The sequence below is a fragment of the Frieseomelitta varia genome, unplaced genomic scaffold (genome assembly GCF_011392965.1).
Source record: "Frieseomelitta varia isolate USP_RPSP 00005682 unplaced genomic scaffold, Fvar_1.2 scaffold_150, whole genome shotgun sequence".
NCBI lineage: Eukaryota > Metazoa > Arthropoda > Insecta > Hymenoptera > Apidae > Frieseomelitta > Frieseomelitta varia.
Genome location: NW_025109195.1, coordinates 272,315 through 291,138, shown reverse-complemented (window position 1 = coordinate 291,138; position 18,824 = coordinate 272,315). Strand labels below are relative to the sequence as shown.

The 18,824-nt window shown below is 30.2% G+C and overlaps 1 protein-coding gene across 1 annotated transcript in view; it reads left to right on the top strand.

Moving 5' to 3' along the window:
- LOC122535096 (G-protein coupled receptor Mth2-like) overlaps positions 1-18,824 on the top strand; it is a 77,351-nt gene that overhangs the window by 19,291 nt on the left and 39,236 nt on the right. Inside the window, exons 3-4 of the mRNA XM_043666315.1 lie at positions 13,946-14,228; positions 16,643-16,874. Of these exons, the coding sequence (XP_043522250.1) occupies positions 13,946-14,228; positions 16,643-16,874 (515 nt within the window). The remainder of the gene's footprint in view (positions 1-13,945; positions 14,229-16,642; positions 16,875-18,824) is intronic.

Genomic DNA, 18,824 nt, shown 5'->3' with positions numbered 1-18,824 from the left:
AATAATATAAATTTATATTATATAAATAATATATATAATAATAGTAAATTTAATGTAAAATAATATAATGAATAATATAAATTTATATTATATAAATAATATAATATAATAATAATAAATATAATATAATATAATAAATATAATATAATATAATAAAACGAACATTATAAATATGAAATTGGAAATACAATACACAATTTTAATATTTAAAATATTTAGAAAATCATTTATTGTTGCAAAAAATATTGGGCTTGTGATTAATGAACGATTCAAATTTATTGTAATATTTACTGTACTATTGACACTGGAATGTTTATTACTTCCACACAGGAAAGCTGTTCTTCACAGATAATAATTATATAATACGCGTAGATATGAAAAGACTCATAATTTGTTAATTTTATCATGTATGCGGACAAACGCATTACACAAGCTCGTAATCAAAATTTCAAAATGAAATACAAATATCTGGGACTAGATCGTAACAATTTTAGAGTAACATTTCAAGTTTCAATTTTCGCTGTTCGATTTACGATACCCAAGGGTTCACGGTCTTTTTAAAAGAACCGTATTTCATATTGATTTGTTGCGCCCCGTATTTCTCCGCTTTCATAATGATTTGATACGTCGTGCCATGATTTTACGAATCGTTCGGTGATTCTGCCATTGCAAATCCCTTTATTGATATAAATAATAAACAGACGAAATTTTTACTATAAAATTCACACAAATTCCACTCTTATGTGTAAGTATTCAATTTTGTATCGTGTTTTCTACAAAATTAAAAGAGCACTAAATTGTAATCGAAAATTTGGCGATATTTGAGTTTGTTCTAAAGAGGGAAACTTCTACTTTTCGAATCGCAACACACAAAAGACAACACAGTTACACGCTAAACGTATCCGATGTACAATTTTGGATCATTTTAATGCCGCCGTAATTTCAGTGGCACATTTTTCATTCAAAATTGAATCGAAATCGATCAGAAAAAGTCATACTTCAAATTTTAAGGGGAGACATTGATCTTGAAGGCCTCGGTGGATTTAGTTCTGAAAAAACGAAAAATAGAGAAAATTTGAAATTGCAAAATTTTCGAAACAAATATATTCACTTTTTCGAGCCGTAATATTTACCTTGAAATATCAATATATTATATTATTGTTATTATCATTCGTTTCATTTACGGAAGATAATCCTTAAAATCTTTTAATGCATTTTCGCCTAGATAAAATGTTTGATCATCGTAAGATATCTTGAAAGAAAGTTGAAATATTTTTTTCTATAACGAATAGTTTAGGAAATAATTGGGGTACTTAAAATTGGTCACTTTGAATGGGACACTCTGTATAATAAATTAATTAATATAATAACATTTAATAAATAAATGTTATTAATGTTATTACATTAAATTTAATAAACAAATACATCTAATAAATGAAATATATTTATTTCTCTACATATTTCAATACGTAACAATTAATTTTGTACCATTTAGTGGTTACTAATGAACATAATGTTGCCACTTTAAAATAAACTCAAACACAACAATGAAGTATAAAACAACAATAATAATGAAGTAATCAAATCATTATTTAAATTCAATGTGTGTATATAAAAATCGTTTCTATTTGGATAAATAAGAAATGGCACTTATAAAGAAAAATACAATGCTATTCCAAATGAATATTTTTTTTTTCTTGCTTAAAGAGAAACACGCGATTAAAATAAAAGAAATAACAGGCGTAAACTTTCGTTTGAAAAAAATCTGTTCCGAGTGAAGAACCAACTGGACAAAATTATACCGAGTTTACTTTTCTGAATAAATTTATCGGATCGCGGTGTCCAGCCAATTTTTTAGAATTTACGTCGTCTTACCTCGTCGAGAACCACGTCCCGACAGATTTTATGCGACACTTTACACGAGTGAATTTTATTTTTCATTCCGAACCCACGGGACGTAACGCTTGCTCAGCTATTTTGCAGTATATCTGCTCAATATCTGGAAGCGGGAGCGACTTGGTCCGGGATTTGATATTTGAACTTTATAGCTCGTGTCCTATAACTTTAAGGTTACCGCCGCACGTAACGAATTTAATAGAATGACATTCGTTCCCCTTTAATTCGCGCTTTCGACCATAACCAGACGAAACGAAACGAGAAAGTCAATTTATTTTTCCCTCCCGATATTCCCACTTTTGAGAAAGGCTACTCGAGATCTGTGGATCTTTTAGGTACGACACATTTGCGTAGTATTTCCCTTTTGTTATTCATTCCTCGAACAAGCTCAAGCTCCTTGTCCGTTTAGATAAATTATTTATTAACAAAGATAAGAATTTCGAGTGCAAAATCCAAGAAAATTGAGTCTAATAGACACGAAACTCGTTTAAGGGGTCAGAATAGTTTGAAATTTTCAAAAAATCGATTTTTTTTTTTTTTTAATAGTAGTTTGAAGTCTTAGAAATAAGATACAAAAGGTCCTAACCTTTAAAAACGACTTATTTTGGGGTATAGTAATAAATCCGCGGATACAGAATAATTGAATTTGTATCACTGTTTACAACTTTAAGCGGTATTACAAAGTGTAAATCGTGTGATTCAAATATTACTTTTGAATTGTGAATCGAATATTAGGGGACTTGGATTCAATTTAGTTGTGAATTGTAAAAACTGCGATGTATAAGTAGAAAAAGTAAGTAAAGGATACATATGAAAAATGACGTGAAACTTTAAACGCGTTTTTCTCGAAACTAGGTTTTTAGAAACGATGTGCAAGATATCTCGGAATCTAACCAACCGATTACTGTGAAACCTGGTACGTATCTTTAGTGTAACTAGGGATTGACTATCGAACATTTTTTAATTTTTAACGATTTCGAAAAATATAAACAAACAATTTGGAAATTTTTGGCATAAATTCGATACATCAAAGACAAATAGCTGCTATTTTCGCAATTTTCACAGAAATGAAAATATTGGATCGTTAATCCCTAGAGAATATTGTTTACTTTTGAACTTCTTTTGCCTTTTTGTTGCAACTGATCCTGTTTGGTTGAAATCATGCACACCGATAGGCAATAGGTAAAAAAAAGTTATGTAAAAGGATGCCGTTAAAAAGTTAAATAAGAGCCCTCTTTTTTTTCTTTTAATGTTGCTTTTTATAGTTCGTAACGTGTTAAAATAAAGCACAAAAGCTCATGTCAATCAAATATGTAGTTTCTTTTTACTAGCACTCCAAATTATACGTAATTTTTAGGCCTGTCAAACTGTCCTGTCCTTTTAACGATAACTCGATTCTAAAAACTTTGAACAAATTGAGAACAAATTGGGGTCCAGAATTCTGCCGAGTTAATTCAAAAGACAAATGACATTGGAAAAAAGACTTTCAGTATTTAACCTCTTGCGCTGGAATGACGTGTCACGCACGTCGAGAATTCTTTTGTCCCAAAATTGCAATATTTTCTCAGTTTTAAGTATATTTAAGTAAAACAAAATAGGCAAAGGAATAATAAATTTATTCCTTCTCAATAATTCCGATCCAGTGATATCATACCGACGAGTTGAAAAAGAAAGCATCAAATTATTGTATACGGTCACTCGTTATGGTCCGCAATCAGTCGCCAGCGCAAGTGGTTAACAATCGGACATATTTCGCGTACAGAGTGATCCGTTTTGAAACGTTCCACACAATTATCTCCTAAACTATTCTTTGTAGAAAGAAATGAGAAGGAGAAAAATGGTTCAATTTTCAAATCTATCGTAGATTTAGTCATCGAAAAGAATCTGTACAATTTTCGGGAAAGAAGTATTCTTACTTTGTCGTCTATCATGATATTCATAATATCAAAATTTGTGATGTTGTAAGTTCAATAAAATGTCGAAAAGAATGTAATAATTTTTAAGGGATCATGTTTTTTTTATTTAGTCCTATTAATATTTTTACACGCTATGGAAATTTATAACATTTTCAAGGAGAAGAGTGTCTACAGTTTCTCATTTGCTGTCTGCTGTAGAATAAAATGAACGGTGTATTTTGAAATTATCATTGGTATAGTACCATTTTCTTTTCATGAAATTATAGTCAATCCTTCGAACATCGGTAATTTATGTTTCGGACTGTATAATAAATATAATATATTAATATAAACATGTATTAAATATATTTATATAAAGATTTATGAGTGATATATGAATTTTATATACATTTATTTTATACACTTTATTTAATATACTTTATTTTATACACTTTATTTAATATTTTATACACTTTATTATTATATAACTTTATTTACATTTATTTTATACACTTTACATTTATTTTATATGTTTATTTACTTATATAATGTTTATATACATTTGTTTTACCTGCACTTACATAATACAATAATTTTATTATTACATAATAATTGCACATATATAATGTTTATATACATTTATATATATATATTTCATATATATGTATATACAGGGTGTGGCACTTCTGATTGTGTAACAAAAAATGTTTTGAACAAAAACTAATCAGTTTCTAGTTGGCTGCAAAGTACAATATAAAAAATTCCAAGAACCTTTTTTCTTCATTAAAAAATCAAGGTCACATTGATTTTTTTAAAATGGCACCGTATGTTTTTGACTTCGCAGGATTGTTGTTTCCGAAAAAACAAATTCAACGACGTACTATACTATGACCTTCAGATTTCTTTGTCCTCAGAAATTTAGGTTTAATCAACAGAAATATTAATATCGAGAATTATTTTGTTTCAATCATGTACTCTTACACACTTTTCAATGTTATAAAACATTTCCGGACATGGGTGGATATTTTGTAGCGTACATATTTGCAATTCTACGTGCATTTCTATCACATTTACCGAGCATAAGCAGCATATCTACCTTTTCACTTTTAGAATACATGCTTAGTTTTGTACTGATAGATTAAGACTGAATATCGGAATTGTCTTAGCAGAATGAACGATTGTAACTTGGTAGGGTGAAAGTTATTTTGATATTAATGTTATGAAAAAATATTAACATAACTTGAACTGTAGTGCAAGACCGTTAAACCGACAAAAGTATCCAAATAATGTGTAATTAATCGTCACAGATACCATTTCTGGATCAGAGTTGATTCTTACTGGTTCAGAGAACATTTTTATGAAAAATTGAACAATGAACAATTTCTGTTGATTAAACCTAAATTTCTGAAGTCAAAGACATCTGAACGTCATAGTATAGTAGGTGGTTGAATTCGTTTTTTCAGAAGCAACAATTCTGCGAAGTCAAAAATACACGGTGCCATTTAAAAAAATCAATGTGACTTTGATTTTTTATCGAAAAAAAAGTTTTTGGAATTTTTTATATTGTACTTTGTAGCCAACTAGAAACTGATTCATTTTTGTTCAAAATATTTTTCGTCACACAATCAAAAGTGCCTGAAAAAGGTGTCGTGGCGACAGTTACGTGCCACATCCATATATATATATATATATATACATTTATTTTATACGTTATAAATATATAAATATATAAGTATAAATATAAATACAAAAATATAATTATACAAATGTAAAAATTGCGAAATATGTATGAAATTTGTATTTGCACTTATTCGTGAGATGCTTTCATGCAGAAAAATATCGTTCCTTAATTTTTTCAATTGAAACCAGTTTAAATTTTAGATTATCAAAGAACCAGTTTCACACGGATTGAAAAACGACTTGTACATTTAACAGGATTAAATGTCTGAAATGTATCAATTAAATTTATTATGACGATTATTGTCTAAAACACTAATTGACATTGATATTTCACTTTACTTTGAATTTTTGAATTTTGCAGAATTGTTTGAAACGAAAGTAACGTTTTAAATTTTGCGCCTCAAAATCGAAAAATTTACGTTTGACCAGAGGAAGCGGATTTTTATAGGGTGGCCACTGAAAAAATCGAAGGGCTTGAAGAAGTCATAACTCGTTCATTTTCAAAATGATAGTGATTTGAAGTATTTTTCACACATAGTACTGAAAAAATTCTATTAATTATATGTCCAAATAAAATAACAAAAAATTAAAAAAAAAACATGTGTTTGTAAAAGTTACTTTTGTTTTGTATCATTCAGTCTTTCGGTGACCACTTTAGATATCAAAATGATCGTGCACCAATGTGCAGCGTCGTAACAACGATGCGCTGAAACTAAGAACCGCATTGCGGACGGTATTAGATAGAGTCTCTTGTTCCAACCGGGCGTGTCTTTGCGCAACCGATACCTGTAAATCTCTAAATCCAACGCAACGCTTCTCTCGCCAATGAATTCTTCTTGCTTTTGGCGAATTCTTTCTTTGGTCGAGCGTTCTGGTGTTTCTCATTTTCGATACACATCAGCTTCGGAAAGCACTCGCACACTGAACAAAAATTATTGATGTTGTTTCAAGCTTTTGTAACTTTTGTATTATGAGCAAAATTTTTGGCCCAGATTTGCCATTACATTGGATCGCTGAAGCTGAAAATCGAGGCCAATTTCGAGATATTGGGAAGAATTTATCGATTCCACTGCGATAAATTTTGCTCAGATGTTTAAACCTCTCACGTAAATAAGAACAGAAGAAAAAAGATTTGGATTAAATTTCATTTTCTAACTTTTTTATGTACATTATTCAAATTTCATTATATACATATGTACATATAAATGTGCATTGTATGCATTTCATATAAAATGAAATTTGAAACGAATATAAAAAAGTTGTAAAATGAAATGTAATCCAAATTTTTTTTCTTCTGTTCTTATTTACTTGAGAGATATTATATATAATATATATAATATATATATATATATAAACTATATAATAAAATTATAATATATAAATTTTGTTCTTTAATGTATATTATATATAAGTGAAGAACAAAATTTTCCAGTGTTCACTCAAAGATGTTTGAGCTTGCAAAATTTGCGGGAAAAAGAGTATCTTTAATATCTCTTTTCTCAAAATAATCTAAAACATCTTTGAAAGAATTCGATACGTACAGTGACTCCTATTAATATTCAAACAATAAATATTGAAACTGTTGTAACTTTGTAGAAAGAAATCGTGAAAAACAATAAACTAAATTCGTACGAAAACTTGAAACCTCTGCATTCATTCTATTTCAAAATGTTTTTACGTCACACAGCAAGTGAAGATACTTTTCTTCTCGAAAATGTTACAAATCCTCATGGTATGTGCAAACATTGAAAAATTTTGTTCATTTACTGAATTTACAATGGACTTGAAGATTGTAGCTTTCAAGGCTGCACGATTCTTTCTTCATGCTATATTTCTATTAACTTATTTTTCACGTTGAGCAGAAATGTGCAATCAATTTTTTTCCCGAGTGAGCCTGAGTTTTTGAGAAAATAAATGTTGGAAAAAAAAAACGTCAAATTTTCAACCTTGAAAATTTTTCACACTTCAACTCCAAAAGTGTTTCAACTTGTTTTATGAAATAAAAATGACACTACAGACCCAAATATAATGATGAATATTTTTCGAGCGTTACAAATACTTGAACACATTCAAATCGCACCAATTTTCATGAATATTTGAATTTATCGTGAAAATTAAGGGGGCAAAACAGTTTGACGGGCCTAAAAATTACGAATAATTTGGAGAGCTAGTAAAAAAAAAGTACATACTGAGTGACATGAGCTTCTGTGGTTTGTTTTAACACATTATGAACTACAAAAAGCAACATTAAAAGAGAAAAAAAGAGGGCTCTTATTTAACTTTTTAACAGCATCTTTTTTACATTGCCTATCGGCGTGCATGATTCCAGCCAAACAGGATTAGTTGCAACAAAAAGACAAAAAAAGTTTGAAACAATATTCTCTAGGGATTGACGATCCAACATTTTCATTTCTGTGAAAATTATGAAAATAGCAGCTATTTGTTTTCTTTTATCGAATTTAAAAAATTTCTACGTTTTTCGTTTATATTTCTCGAAACTGTTTTAAAATTAAAAATTGTTCGATCGTCAATCCCTAGTAAGTGTTATGCTAAAGATAATCGGTTGGTTAGATTCCGAGATATCTTGCACACCGTTTCTAAAAACTTAGTTTCGAGAAAAACACGTTTAAAATTTCAGAATCACGTCATTTTTCATATGTATCCTTTACTTACTTTTTTTACTTATATAAAGGCGGCTCACAGTTCTTACAATTCACAACTAAATTGAATCCAAATCCTCTAATATTCGATTGAACGAAAGTAATATTCGACTCACACGATTTACACTTTATAAAACTTAAAGTTATAAACAGTGAATGCAAATTCAATTATTCTGTATCCGCGTTATTATTATTATTATACCCTAAGATAGGTCGTTTTAAAGATTAGGACTTTTTGTATTTTATTCCCAAGACTTCAAACTACTATTTGAAACAAAACAAAAGAAATCGATTTTTTGAAATATTCAAACTCTCCTGACTCTTTAAAAGTTTCGAAAAAAGTCTAACTAGAATGAACCTTTTTCTTGCAAGAACCATTAGAGAAGGAAAAAATGAAAATAGTTCCGCTAACGATCCCTAAGGGGGTCATAGGAGGTCATTACTAGAAATATATCTCGTGGACAAAATGGTCGAATGAAGTTTTAACCATTTCCAATTCATTCACCATTTCCAATTCACCGGAATTTCTGAAATCAATTTCCAATTCTCGCTTCCTTCCTACGCTGACGTTGGGTTTTCCACGTTCTCTGGCTAATCCGCTCGATCTGCCGCGTACGGCGGTGGATTTTTACGCATTTTCCCACGAATATTTGGAAAACGTCACTGGCTGCGCCGAGCTGAAACTCGTCAAGACTTTCGAGGAATTCGCGGCACCCAAGTGGATCGGTTCTTCTCGCGAACGTCAAAAACAATTGCCGAAATAATCTTTGGTACAATATTAATTCTCAGCGTGTTATTCTGTTATTTTCATTTTTATTTTCTTTATAAAAAAAAAATGAACTGCGATATTTATTCATTTATTAACGTGATGCCTAATGTTGCATCAGTTATTTGCGTTGTTCTTTTGCTGAGGAATTTCGTTAAAATTATCGTGTGAATAAAATAATCTTAGGTTCGTAGTGATATTATTAAAAAATTATTTCGATGGCGCATATTTTATGAGTTGAGTGCAAGATTTGTGACTTGAACAGATTTGAGAATTTGAACATTTTTAAAACATATTTTACGTTTATTTAAAGAGTGACGAGTCGTGGAAAAACTAAATGATTTAGAAAAAGGACAGATACTCTTAAAGAAATGAGCCTTTCAAACCGAAAAAGATCATGAAATGTAGTCAATCATTTTGGACAATTGGGCGGTACATTTGTCACAAAAACATTTACTAGTCGTTCAACAAAAATTAGTCGCAAAGATAAAGATTTCAAAATTTTCCAAGACGCTTGGAAAAATCAACTGAATGCCTCTCAAATGAATGAAAAATTAAAAAATAAATTATGCCAGTTGTTTTTCGACGGGTATAACAAATTTCAAAGTCGAATGGAGAAGTTCGCTATACGAAAAAGGATTGAAAAAGCTTCTAACCTAAATCTCTAACGAAGATTCACAAAGAATCAAAGTTGAAATTTACACGAAATCACATGATATGGAAATTTCTTACGAATGGAAAACCGTAATTTCCTCAGATGAGAAAAAGTTTAATTTGGATGGTCTCCAATATCATTGACACGATTTGCACGATGGAAAAGGAATAAAAATGAGCAAAAACTGAAACGATATGGGCTGCGTTCGATTATAATAAGGCAAGTGTAATGTGGTTTCTACCGAAGGTAAATGCAGAAACATACCAAGAACCGTTATTGGTGGATCGAATTTCATATTTCAATATGATAACGCTCCAATTCACCGTGCAAAGCTATGCAAACATGGTTTTAAGGGGTGAATGTTGAAACATTAGCTTGGCCATCGAGGACTTCCGACACGAATCCTATCGAAAACTTTTGGAGAATTTCAGCACGGAAAATGTACGCCAACGGAAAGCAATATTGTAAATTTGAACAACTTAAAAATGGAATAAGAGAGATGTGCTTTCAAACTGAATTAGAAACATTGCACAAATATCCTCTGTGCAAAGTTTTTATATAATATTGAGTTTTATGTTATTAATAACATATTATAATATTATTATATTATTATATATTATATAATATTATTATATTATTATATATTATATAATATTATTAATATTATTTATAATATTAAGTTTGATATAATAAACTCTGTGCCACACAAGATAGTTGAGGTGATTAAAAATAGAGGACAAACTAAATATTTAATTTTTCTTTATCAATAGTATTATGACAAGCTTTTCATTGTTTTTTTAAACTTTGGTTAAACTTTTAATAGAAAAATATATGAAAAAATGAATCTATGTTTATTTCGTACAAGAATTTAAACTTATGTACAGAAGTTGTATCATTAATAACAACAAAAGTTATATCATTCAATTAAAATATATGTGTCAAAATATATGTATGTTAATTCCATCGAAACGAACCAATCATAATGAAAGAAAATAAAAATATCGTGTCAAAAAGACTTTTACAATACATTGCAAAAGCCTAATCTAAAATTATTTCGGTGTTGTCTCTCGCTTTGTCGAATTTGCCATTTTTCCCAGTGCTCCGAAACTCCATATTTAACCCCTTCCGCTGGCGACTGATTGCGGACCATAACGAGCAACCAAACCGTATATAATAATTCGTCGCTTTCTTTTTCTTTTACTCGTCGATATGATATCACTGGCTAGAAATTATTAAGAAGTAATAAACTTATCATTTGTTTTCCCCGGCTTACATTTAAATATACAGGGTGTTTCGTCTAACTGAGTATAGTGAAATATCTCAGAATGGATTGAAGCTACGAACAAAATGTTCATACAAAAGCTGTTTAGTATGATTGAATGTTTTACGTAGTATTAACAATTTTTTCATTCATGTAATGGTGGAGGATGTTTCAAGGAACTTCTGAACTTGATGTTTTTAAATCAGACCATAATTTTCTTCGTATTACGACAGCTGGTTTCAATACGAATCCAATGATGTACCATTTCTTCCAGTTAGTCCTAAATTAAGAACGATGAAGTTCGCAATAGTCGGTGGCGGACATGGTGTTACAAGTCGGTTGCCTTGATTATGACGCGTTATTCTGATTTTATCCCGTGCTGAATCATTGTTCTGAGGCTCAATTTCAGTTTCGGTGAACGGATTGATAACACATTGTTATTGCTAAATCAAATATTAAAAATTTGAGACTTTTCTTTATATCATTGATCGTTTTCTTCATTTTCATTACTCATCATTAAGCTTCCATTAACCTGAATTTAAAATTTTCTTACCTTATCGTACAACATGACCATCATTCATACACCTCTGAAGTTGCATTAAAAAATTATTTTCAACTTTCTGCCGAAGTCTCAGTTGATATATTTTTTTTTTTTTATATGAGGGTTTAGCGTCGCATCAACTACAAAGTCTTTAGCGACGTGTTGAAATTGTCTCTTTATATCTGGTCTAGTAGTTGGGTCTCCTTTAGGTAGTTCATAACGTTTTTTTGTTGTTTCTGACAGGTTAGAGCGGTGTTTTGGTTTAATCCGTATTTACTTCTTATGTTTCGGTATTTTCTGCATTCATGTAGCAGGTGCTGGGTGGTGATTTGTTGATTGCAGGTGTTGCAGAAAGGTGGTTCTGTTTTGCTTAGGAGGTATTCGTGTGTGTCAGTTGATATTGTTTCACACGTGGCTGTGATTCTTCGGCGTAGTTCATCGGTATTGTCAGTTGGAGTTTGAAAGACTTGCTCTTTCAAATACCCCCATAGAAAAAAGTCGCATCAGGCGATCTTGGGAGCCACTGAACTGGTCCGTTTATTATTTAACGTATTGTTCAACCAATTTCTGTAGCGTAATGTGGAGGTGCAGCGTCATGTTGAAAGGCTAACTTTTGCCCCAGTATCTCTTGCATATTGTTCAAAATAATGGATAAATTCAAAATATTTTCAGAAACCTGAAATAAGTTGTTGCATTAACAGCCTCCTCAAAAAAGTAAGGTCCAATCACTCTTCTGCTATGAATTCCGCATCAGATCATCATGGCATTTCGGTATTGGTTGTTACTTTTTTGAACCCAGTGCAGATTATCTTTTGCCCACATTCGATAATTCTGACGACAAATCATGCTATTGGTGTGAAAAGTGCACTCATCTGTGAACATTGTGTGACATTCGATGCTGTCGTTCTTCATCGTTCATTTCATCATCCTCAATTCAAAACTAACTGGAAGAAATGGTATAACATTGTAGGTCATTGGATTCGTATTGAAACCAGCTGTCGTAATACGAATACGAAAATGTATGGCCTGATTTAAAAAAAATCAAGTTGATGTTGAAATATCCTCCACCATTATATGAAAAATGAAAAAAATTGTTAATACTACGTGAGACCTACCTTTTTATATTTTAACAGCTTTTGTATTAAACATTTTGTTCGTAGCTTCAACCTATTCTGAGATATTTCACTGTACAAAATTATGTGTATAGACTATCACAGCTAGATTCTGCACCTCTGGCTCGGTGGAGATCCGTTTGAAAAGTAATATCTGTGCAAAATTCTTCTCGACCGGTTTTCTCAAGGTCAAAGTTTTTCATTGCTGCATCGCATTTAAAAAGTCTTCAAGAAACCATGAATCGGAAATGACTCGTTCTCCTGAAAAATGATTACATATATCCACTTGTTATTAAACTCGCCATGTGTAATATGTTTATATTTTGCAATGAAATAGGCTCTGCTATTGCCGATTGGTGTCATATCGATGTCGAGACGAATTCAACACTGTATAAACTAATTAGAAACAGCGTATTATAGCGACAACGAAAAGTGTAATACACAGTGTGGAAATCTGTATCATATTTTAAGGTTATTTCAAAGTCACAGTATAATACACTGTTGAATTTTGTTTCGGCATCAGCAATAACTTTGTGATATCAAAAACATATGGTGCCATTTTAAAAAAGTCAAGGTGATCTTAATAAATCTCAAATGACTTGATTCTTACGTAAAAAAGTCAAGGTCACCTTTTCAAATGGCACCATATATTTTTGATATCACAGAGTTGTTGCTGATGCCAAAACGAATTCAACAGTGTATTATATACTGTGACTTTGAAATAACCTTAAACTATGATACAGACCTCCGCACTGTGTATCAGACTTTTCGTTCGCTATAATACGCTGTCTGATTAGTTTATACAGTGTTAAATTCGTCTTGACATCGATATGACATCAATAGTCAATAGCAGAGCCTATTCCATTGCAAAATATAAACATATTACATCTATGGCAAGTTTAATAAAACTAAAAGTGGATATATGTGATCATTTTTCAGGAGAACGAGTCATTTCTGACCCATGGTTTCTTGAAGATTTTTTATTTTCTCGATGAGTGGATCACGATGCAACAATGAAAAATTTTGACCTTGAGGAAACCGGTCGAGGACAATTTTGCACGTTACTTCTCAAATTGGTTACTTTTGGTACACCCTGTACATAATACTGAGAAAATGTTGCAATTCGGGACAAAGAATTCTCGACGTGCGTGGCACAAGATGTTAAAACCTATTTGCATGATATGCACAGATCTACTAGCGCTACTAGCCCGCATTATTGCACAACAATAGTTCTTGCGTTTTTTGTTTATTATTGATTTTACTTGGAAGTTACGTGCAACGATCAGACAAACGACAATATCATGCAGTAAATAAAATGACAATTCAATTTAATTTGTTTTACGGCGATGAAAGGTGGTGAATGAATATCGAGATTATTCCGCTCACTGATGCAAATGGGTTAATTTTCAAATCTCGGACAAAATCACCCGCCTTTCAATTTTTTACAATTATGCCAAGCATCTCCGCGTAATTTTCCAGGCGACGCTGTCGGGAAATCGGGATCACGTGGAAAGTTTGACCGAACGGAACTCTTGTCTGGAATTGACGCCGGACTTCCGCTCGAATCAACGGCTGGTGGTACGCGTGTGCAGAGACGCGGAATACTGCCAGGGCCGCCATTGTGTAAAAAAATGTTGCCTGGAGGACGTGGACAACAACTTTAGGATCAACGGCCATAGGGTCAACTGTTCGGCACTTGGCGACAAACGGAATTTCAACGAGGACTTTTCGAATTTCACTGAAACGACTTGGAACGCCACAGGTTTGTTTCCCGACGATGCTTTTAAGAATAGTACTCATGGCGGTTCGTTTGATTAGTTTGGCTAGTCAGAATTAAAGACGGTGGACTTTTACGCGCCAAATGGAAAATTTGAGATATAGAAATATAGAAAATATAGAAAATATAGAAAATATAGAATGATAGAAAATATATAGAAAAATGACGACAAAGTGTCCAAAGCGTAATAGTGCTTCCTGTAATACTCAATACGTGAAATAATTTTTTAATTCCACTTTAATTTCACTCGTCATTTTTTAACAAAAGTTGAAAATACTTTCGTATTAATTTTTTTTTTAAAGAGAATATTTTTTTTTTTTTAAAGAAAGTATATACAAAGTAATGCAAGTAATATAAAATATAAGTAGATAAAATAATACAAGAATATATAATGATTAGCTGTTTAAACTACGATTCCGTCGTAAATTACGAGAAGCTGAAATTTTATATGATTGTATATTATAGAAAAGTATTTTTAACAAAATTAAAAGAAAATTATAATTACAAATATGTGTAATAGTACATAAATTTTGAGAAGTTTGAATTTGTAAAAATTTCCAAAAGGAAACATATATTTCAAACAAAAAATTTACGATAAATGTTGAAAGTGGATGCTTCGATTATTTAAAATAAGTCCAGACAGAATATTGTACGACTTTTTGTTATAAGGTTGCAGGAGTTTAAAGATCAACAATTTTTTTTATTACAATTTAGTGGTCCTTTAATTTTGTGGAGTAGTGTATATTTTTTTATTTTTGCCATTTTTTTTTTTTTTTTTAATTCCTAACAGTTACTAATATTTGATATTCTGATGCAGCCCTTTAAACACAAAATTGTGCATTACAAAGTTGCACATTGTGCACTATTGCCAAAAAAGATCATAAATGTTTCTCATTTCGAAGCAATTTAACACAAATATCCATACTGGCAACCAACATAATAACCAACGTACTATAATTTGAAATGAGTTCGAAGCTAGTTTTTAAATTCTCGACGCTTGGATCCGAAACTTTGTGAGGTATCGAAATTCTCGAAACTAGAAGTGCTAATTTTATTTTGCAAGAGGAATTTTTTGTTTTAAGGAATTTTGTTTAATATATAATTAGACAAAATTAATAAAATTAATAATAACTTTTTTACAAATTATGATTGACAATTGAACAAAATACAAACAAAATGTCTTAATTCTCTTTAAGATCCGATCTACATCTCTTCTTTTTCTCAACTATATTTTGTCGCATGTACTAAAAAATTTTTCTTTCGCGGTAATACACTTTTCTGATAATTTCTAGATTTCGATATTTTACATTATCATTCGTAAAGCATGATTGGTCACACAACAATTGTACTCCACACCATTAACAATTGGAATTAAATTTTTAGTATCCATCTTCGTGTTTTTTCTTCTTCAAATTTTTCCTCTACCATCAGATAACGTCCTGAGAATATTATACTTGCTTTCATCTGTAAATACGACTTTCTTCCAAAATTCCAAATTCGTTTTTGTTGTTTTTGTTGATTTACTCTGGATAGAAATTTCTTTCTTCTCGCTACTCTTCTAAACCTAACTCAAACCTAACCCAAATCTAACCCAAACCTAACTCAAACTAGCTTTTCTCAATATCCTTCTCACAGTTTCTGGATGACAATTCTTGCTCGTGGTTTCCACAATGCGTTACGCTAATTTTTGAATTATTATGCCCTTTACGAATTGTAGTACGAACATCACGAGCATTTAATTCTGTTGGACGGCCAGTTCTAGGTTTGTTAAAAGTTGTACCTCTCAAATTAAAATTTTTTAATTGATTGTACTGTTGTACGACTTATTTTAACTATATTAGCGATTTTTCTATAAGATTTTCTTTCTTCTCGTAGTTGTACCACTAAATTACGAGTATCTAAAGAAATTTTCTTCCTTTGTCGACATAGTGTATTATATATTATATATTATATATATATATATATATATATATATATATATTTGTATTATATATATAGTGTATTATATATTATATAACAAGGTATGTATTTATTATCGAAGTCGTTTTACACTCTAACTGAAGCTATGGAGCCGAAAGTCTGTATTTATAATACAAATCATTATGTTTTTATAAGGTCGTTCAGGTGTGACCTACTAGTTTACGTTTTTTTTAATTTACTTCGGAAACACGTAAATATATTGACGCAAATCATGGTTATCATGTGTTAATATGCGAATGTAAACAATTCTTTGACTCAGTGTATGTTCTTAAATTTTTTTATTAAGTTAGATATATAGCAAATTTTGTGGGTGTATGAAGACTTCCGTGACTGACTGTACATTATAAAAATAAAAAAAAAAGTCTTTAATCTCTTTAGTTTTTGTTTGGTTACTTACGTCTGTGTTTCGTGTCCCGTAGAATACGGTGTGCAGAGTGGATTGAATTGTGGCTATGTTTATGCCGAATACATGAACCATACGCACAGTGTATCGGCAAATGGATACTTCAAACTTAGTCCTTCAGTGTGGATTCCACCTAAAATGTACTGCATGGACTCTCTATCGAATTCCAAATACGACGGTCTAGTCGTGTTTATTTGCTTCGACGAGAACGAGAAAGAGGACGAGGACGAGAACGAGGACAATGTCAAGTAAGAGATTTTATCTTCTCTTACGATTACACCATAGAAAATACGTCTACAAGTTTTCGTTTATTGACAGGTTTATTTACACTTTGAAACATAATGTAACAAAATATTGATTTCTGTTTTTATGTAGAATTATTGAAAAAAGCAGATTAGAATTGAAAAATATTAGATTGGATCGAGAATGCAGCAGATCTACAGAAAAGTATTAATTTACGTTTACAACCCATTAGTTTAGAAAATATTTTTTTTATAAAATCTGTGCAAAGAACAGTATGAATACGACGCTTGTCCTTCCTCGTTTTTCATATGATAGACTTTATATAAAATTAAAATTAAAGTATCACCCAAACTAACAGTTTCTCAATATTAAAATAGATTAATACTTTTTTACAGATAGTGACCTGCTGCATCATAAAAAGAATTACACAATTATACTTGAAAAAATAGTAGTGACCTTCGTATCTCTTACACGTGTCTATCTAAAGACAAACTAACAATAAGTGTACTCTCTAAATTACTGTCCTCTGAAAACAGGAAAAAATGCATTTGAGACATTTTTTTTAAATAACGAATAATAATTATAATGGATATGAATATTTTCGGAGGTAATTGCATTTATAGATTAGAATGGGACGCCCTATATATTTTTGAAATGATATCGACTTGAATGTTATCTGCAGTGACTCCAAAATGTTTTCGTATACACGATGAAAAATTATCGATGTTTTAAACTATTACATTATTAATGTAATTGTAATGTAATATATTATATTATTTATACTGTAACGCTATATCACATATTATGTTAACTTTGTGAGAAAGAATCTTATAACAAAGAGGAGACTTCAATTTTCAAGATTTCATGATTTAGTTATGAATAAAGTTTTTTTAATGTCCACAATGACGTTTAAATTTGCAAAATTTTTGAGAGAAAAAGTATCTTTGCTCAATCTCTTTCAAAATGATGCAGAAACATCTTTGAAAAAGAACGAACGCAGTGAAAGTAAAAGCTTCACGCTTTAAAATGAACGAATGTTTCTTTTCCTTTCTTTTATTAAATTATCGCTATTTTTTATTAAATTATTTAAATTAAATTAAATTTTGTTAAATTTATTAAATAAATATTTTTTATTAAATGATATAAAATTAAATTAAATTTTTATTATAAATTATTTACAATAATATATAATATTATATTTATTATAAATTAAATTAAATATTTTTTATTAAATGATTAAAATTAAATAAAAAATTTAGGACTTTGTATGAATGTAATTTACATGATGGTAATAACGGAACAACTTTTCCCCTGCTAAAAGACGATCCTGGGAGCTACCGATTACTCATTTTGTCAAATAAATATTATTTCAAATTTATTGCTATTTAATATCTTAGATTCTCAAATGGAGGAGTGCTTAAACAGAATTTGAGATTTCAACAAACAGAATGCATTTTTATTTTAATAATTTGAAACGTAAAGTAAAATATCTTCACTTTAATAATCTGAAGCGTAAAATAAAATATTTCATTTAAATGTAATTTCTGGTATTTTAAATTTTTAAGTATCGTATCATCCCATAAGCATATGCAATTTTTTCGAATCATTCTTTCCTAAACCTTAAAATTTCTAATTATAATGATATTGAAAGAAATTAAGATGAGAATTACAACTTCTTTAAAATGATATTAATAATGATGTTTACAAATAATTATGGTAAAAAAATATTTTTGACAACGTTGAATTGTTTGAAAATTCCAAGAAATCGCAGTACTTGTGGAATGATGTAATTTTTTTTTTTTCTTATTCTAAATTGACAGGTACAATTTCGTTTTGTTTCTGTTTTATTTCAGCACGAATGCGAATCATTTCATCCAAAACGAAGAAAATAAAATGTTTCGAGACAGAATTCAAATATTTTCAAATAAAATTAGATATTTCATTTGCCAAAGTTA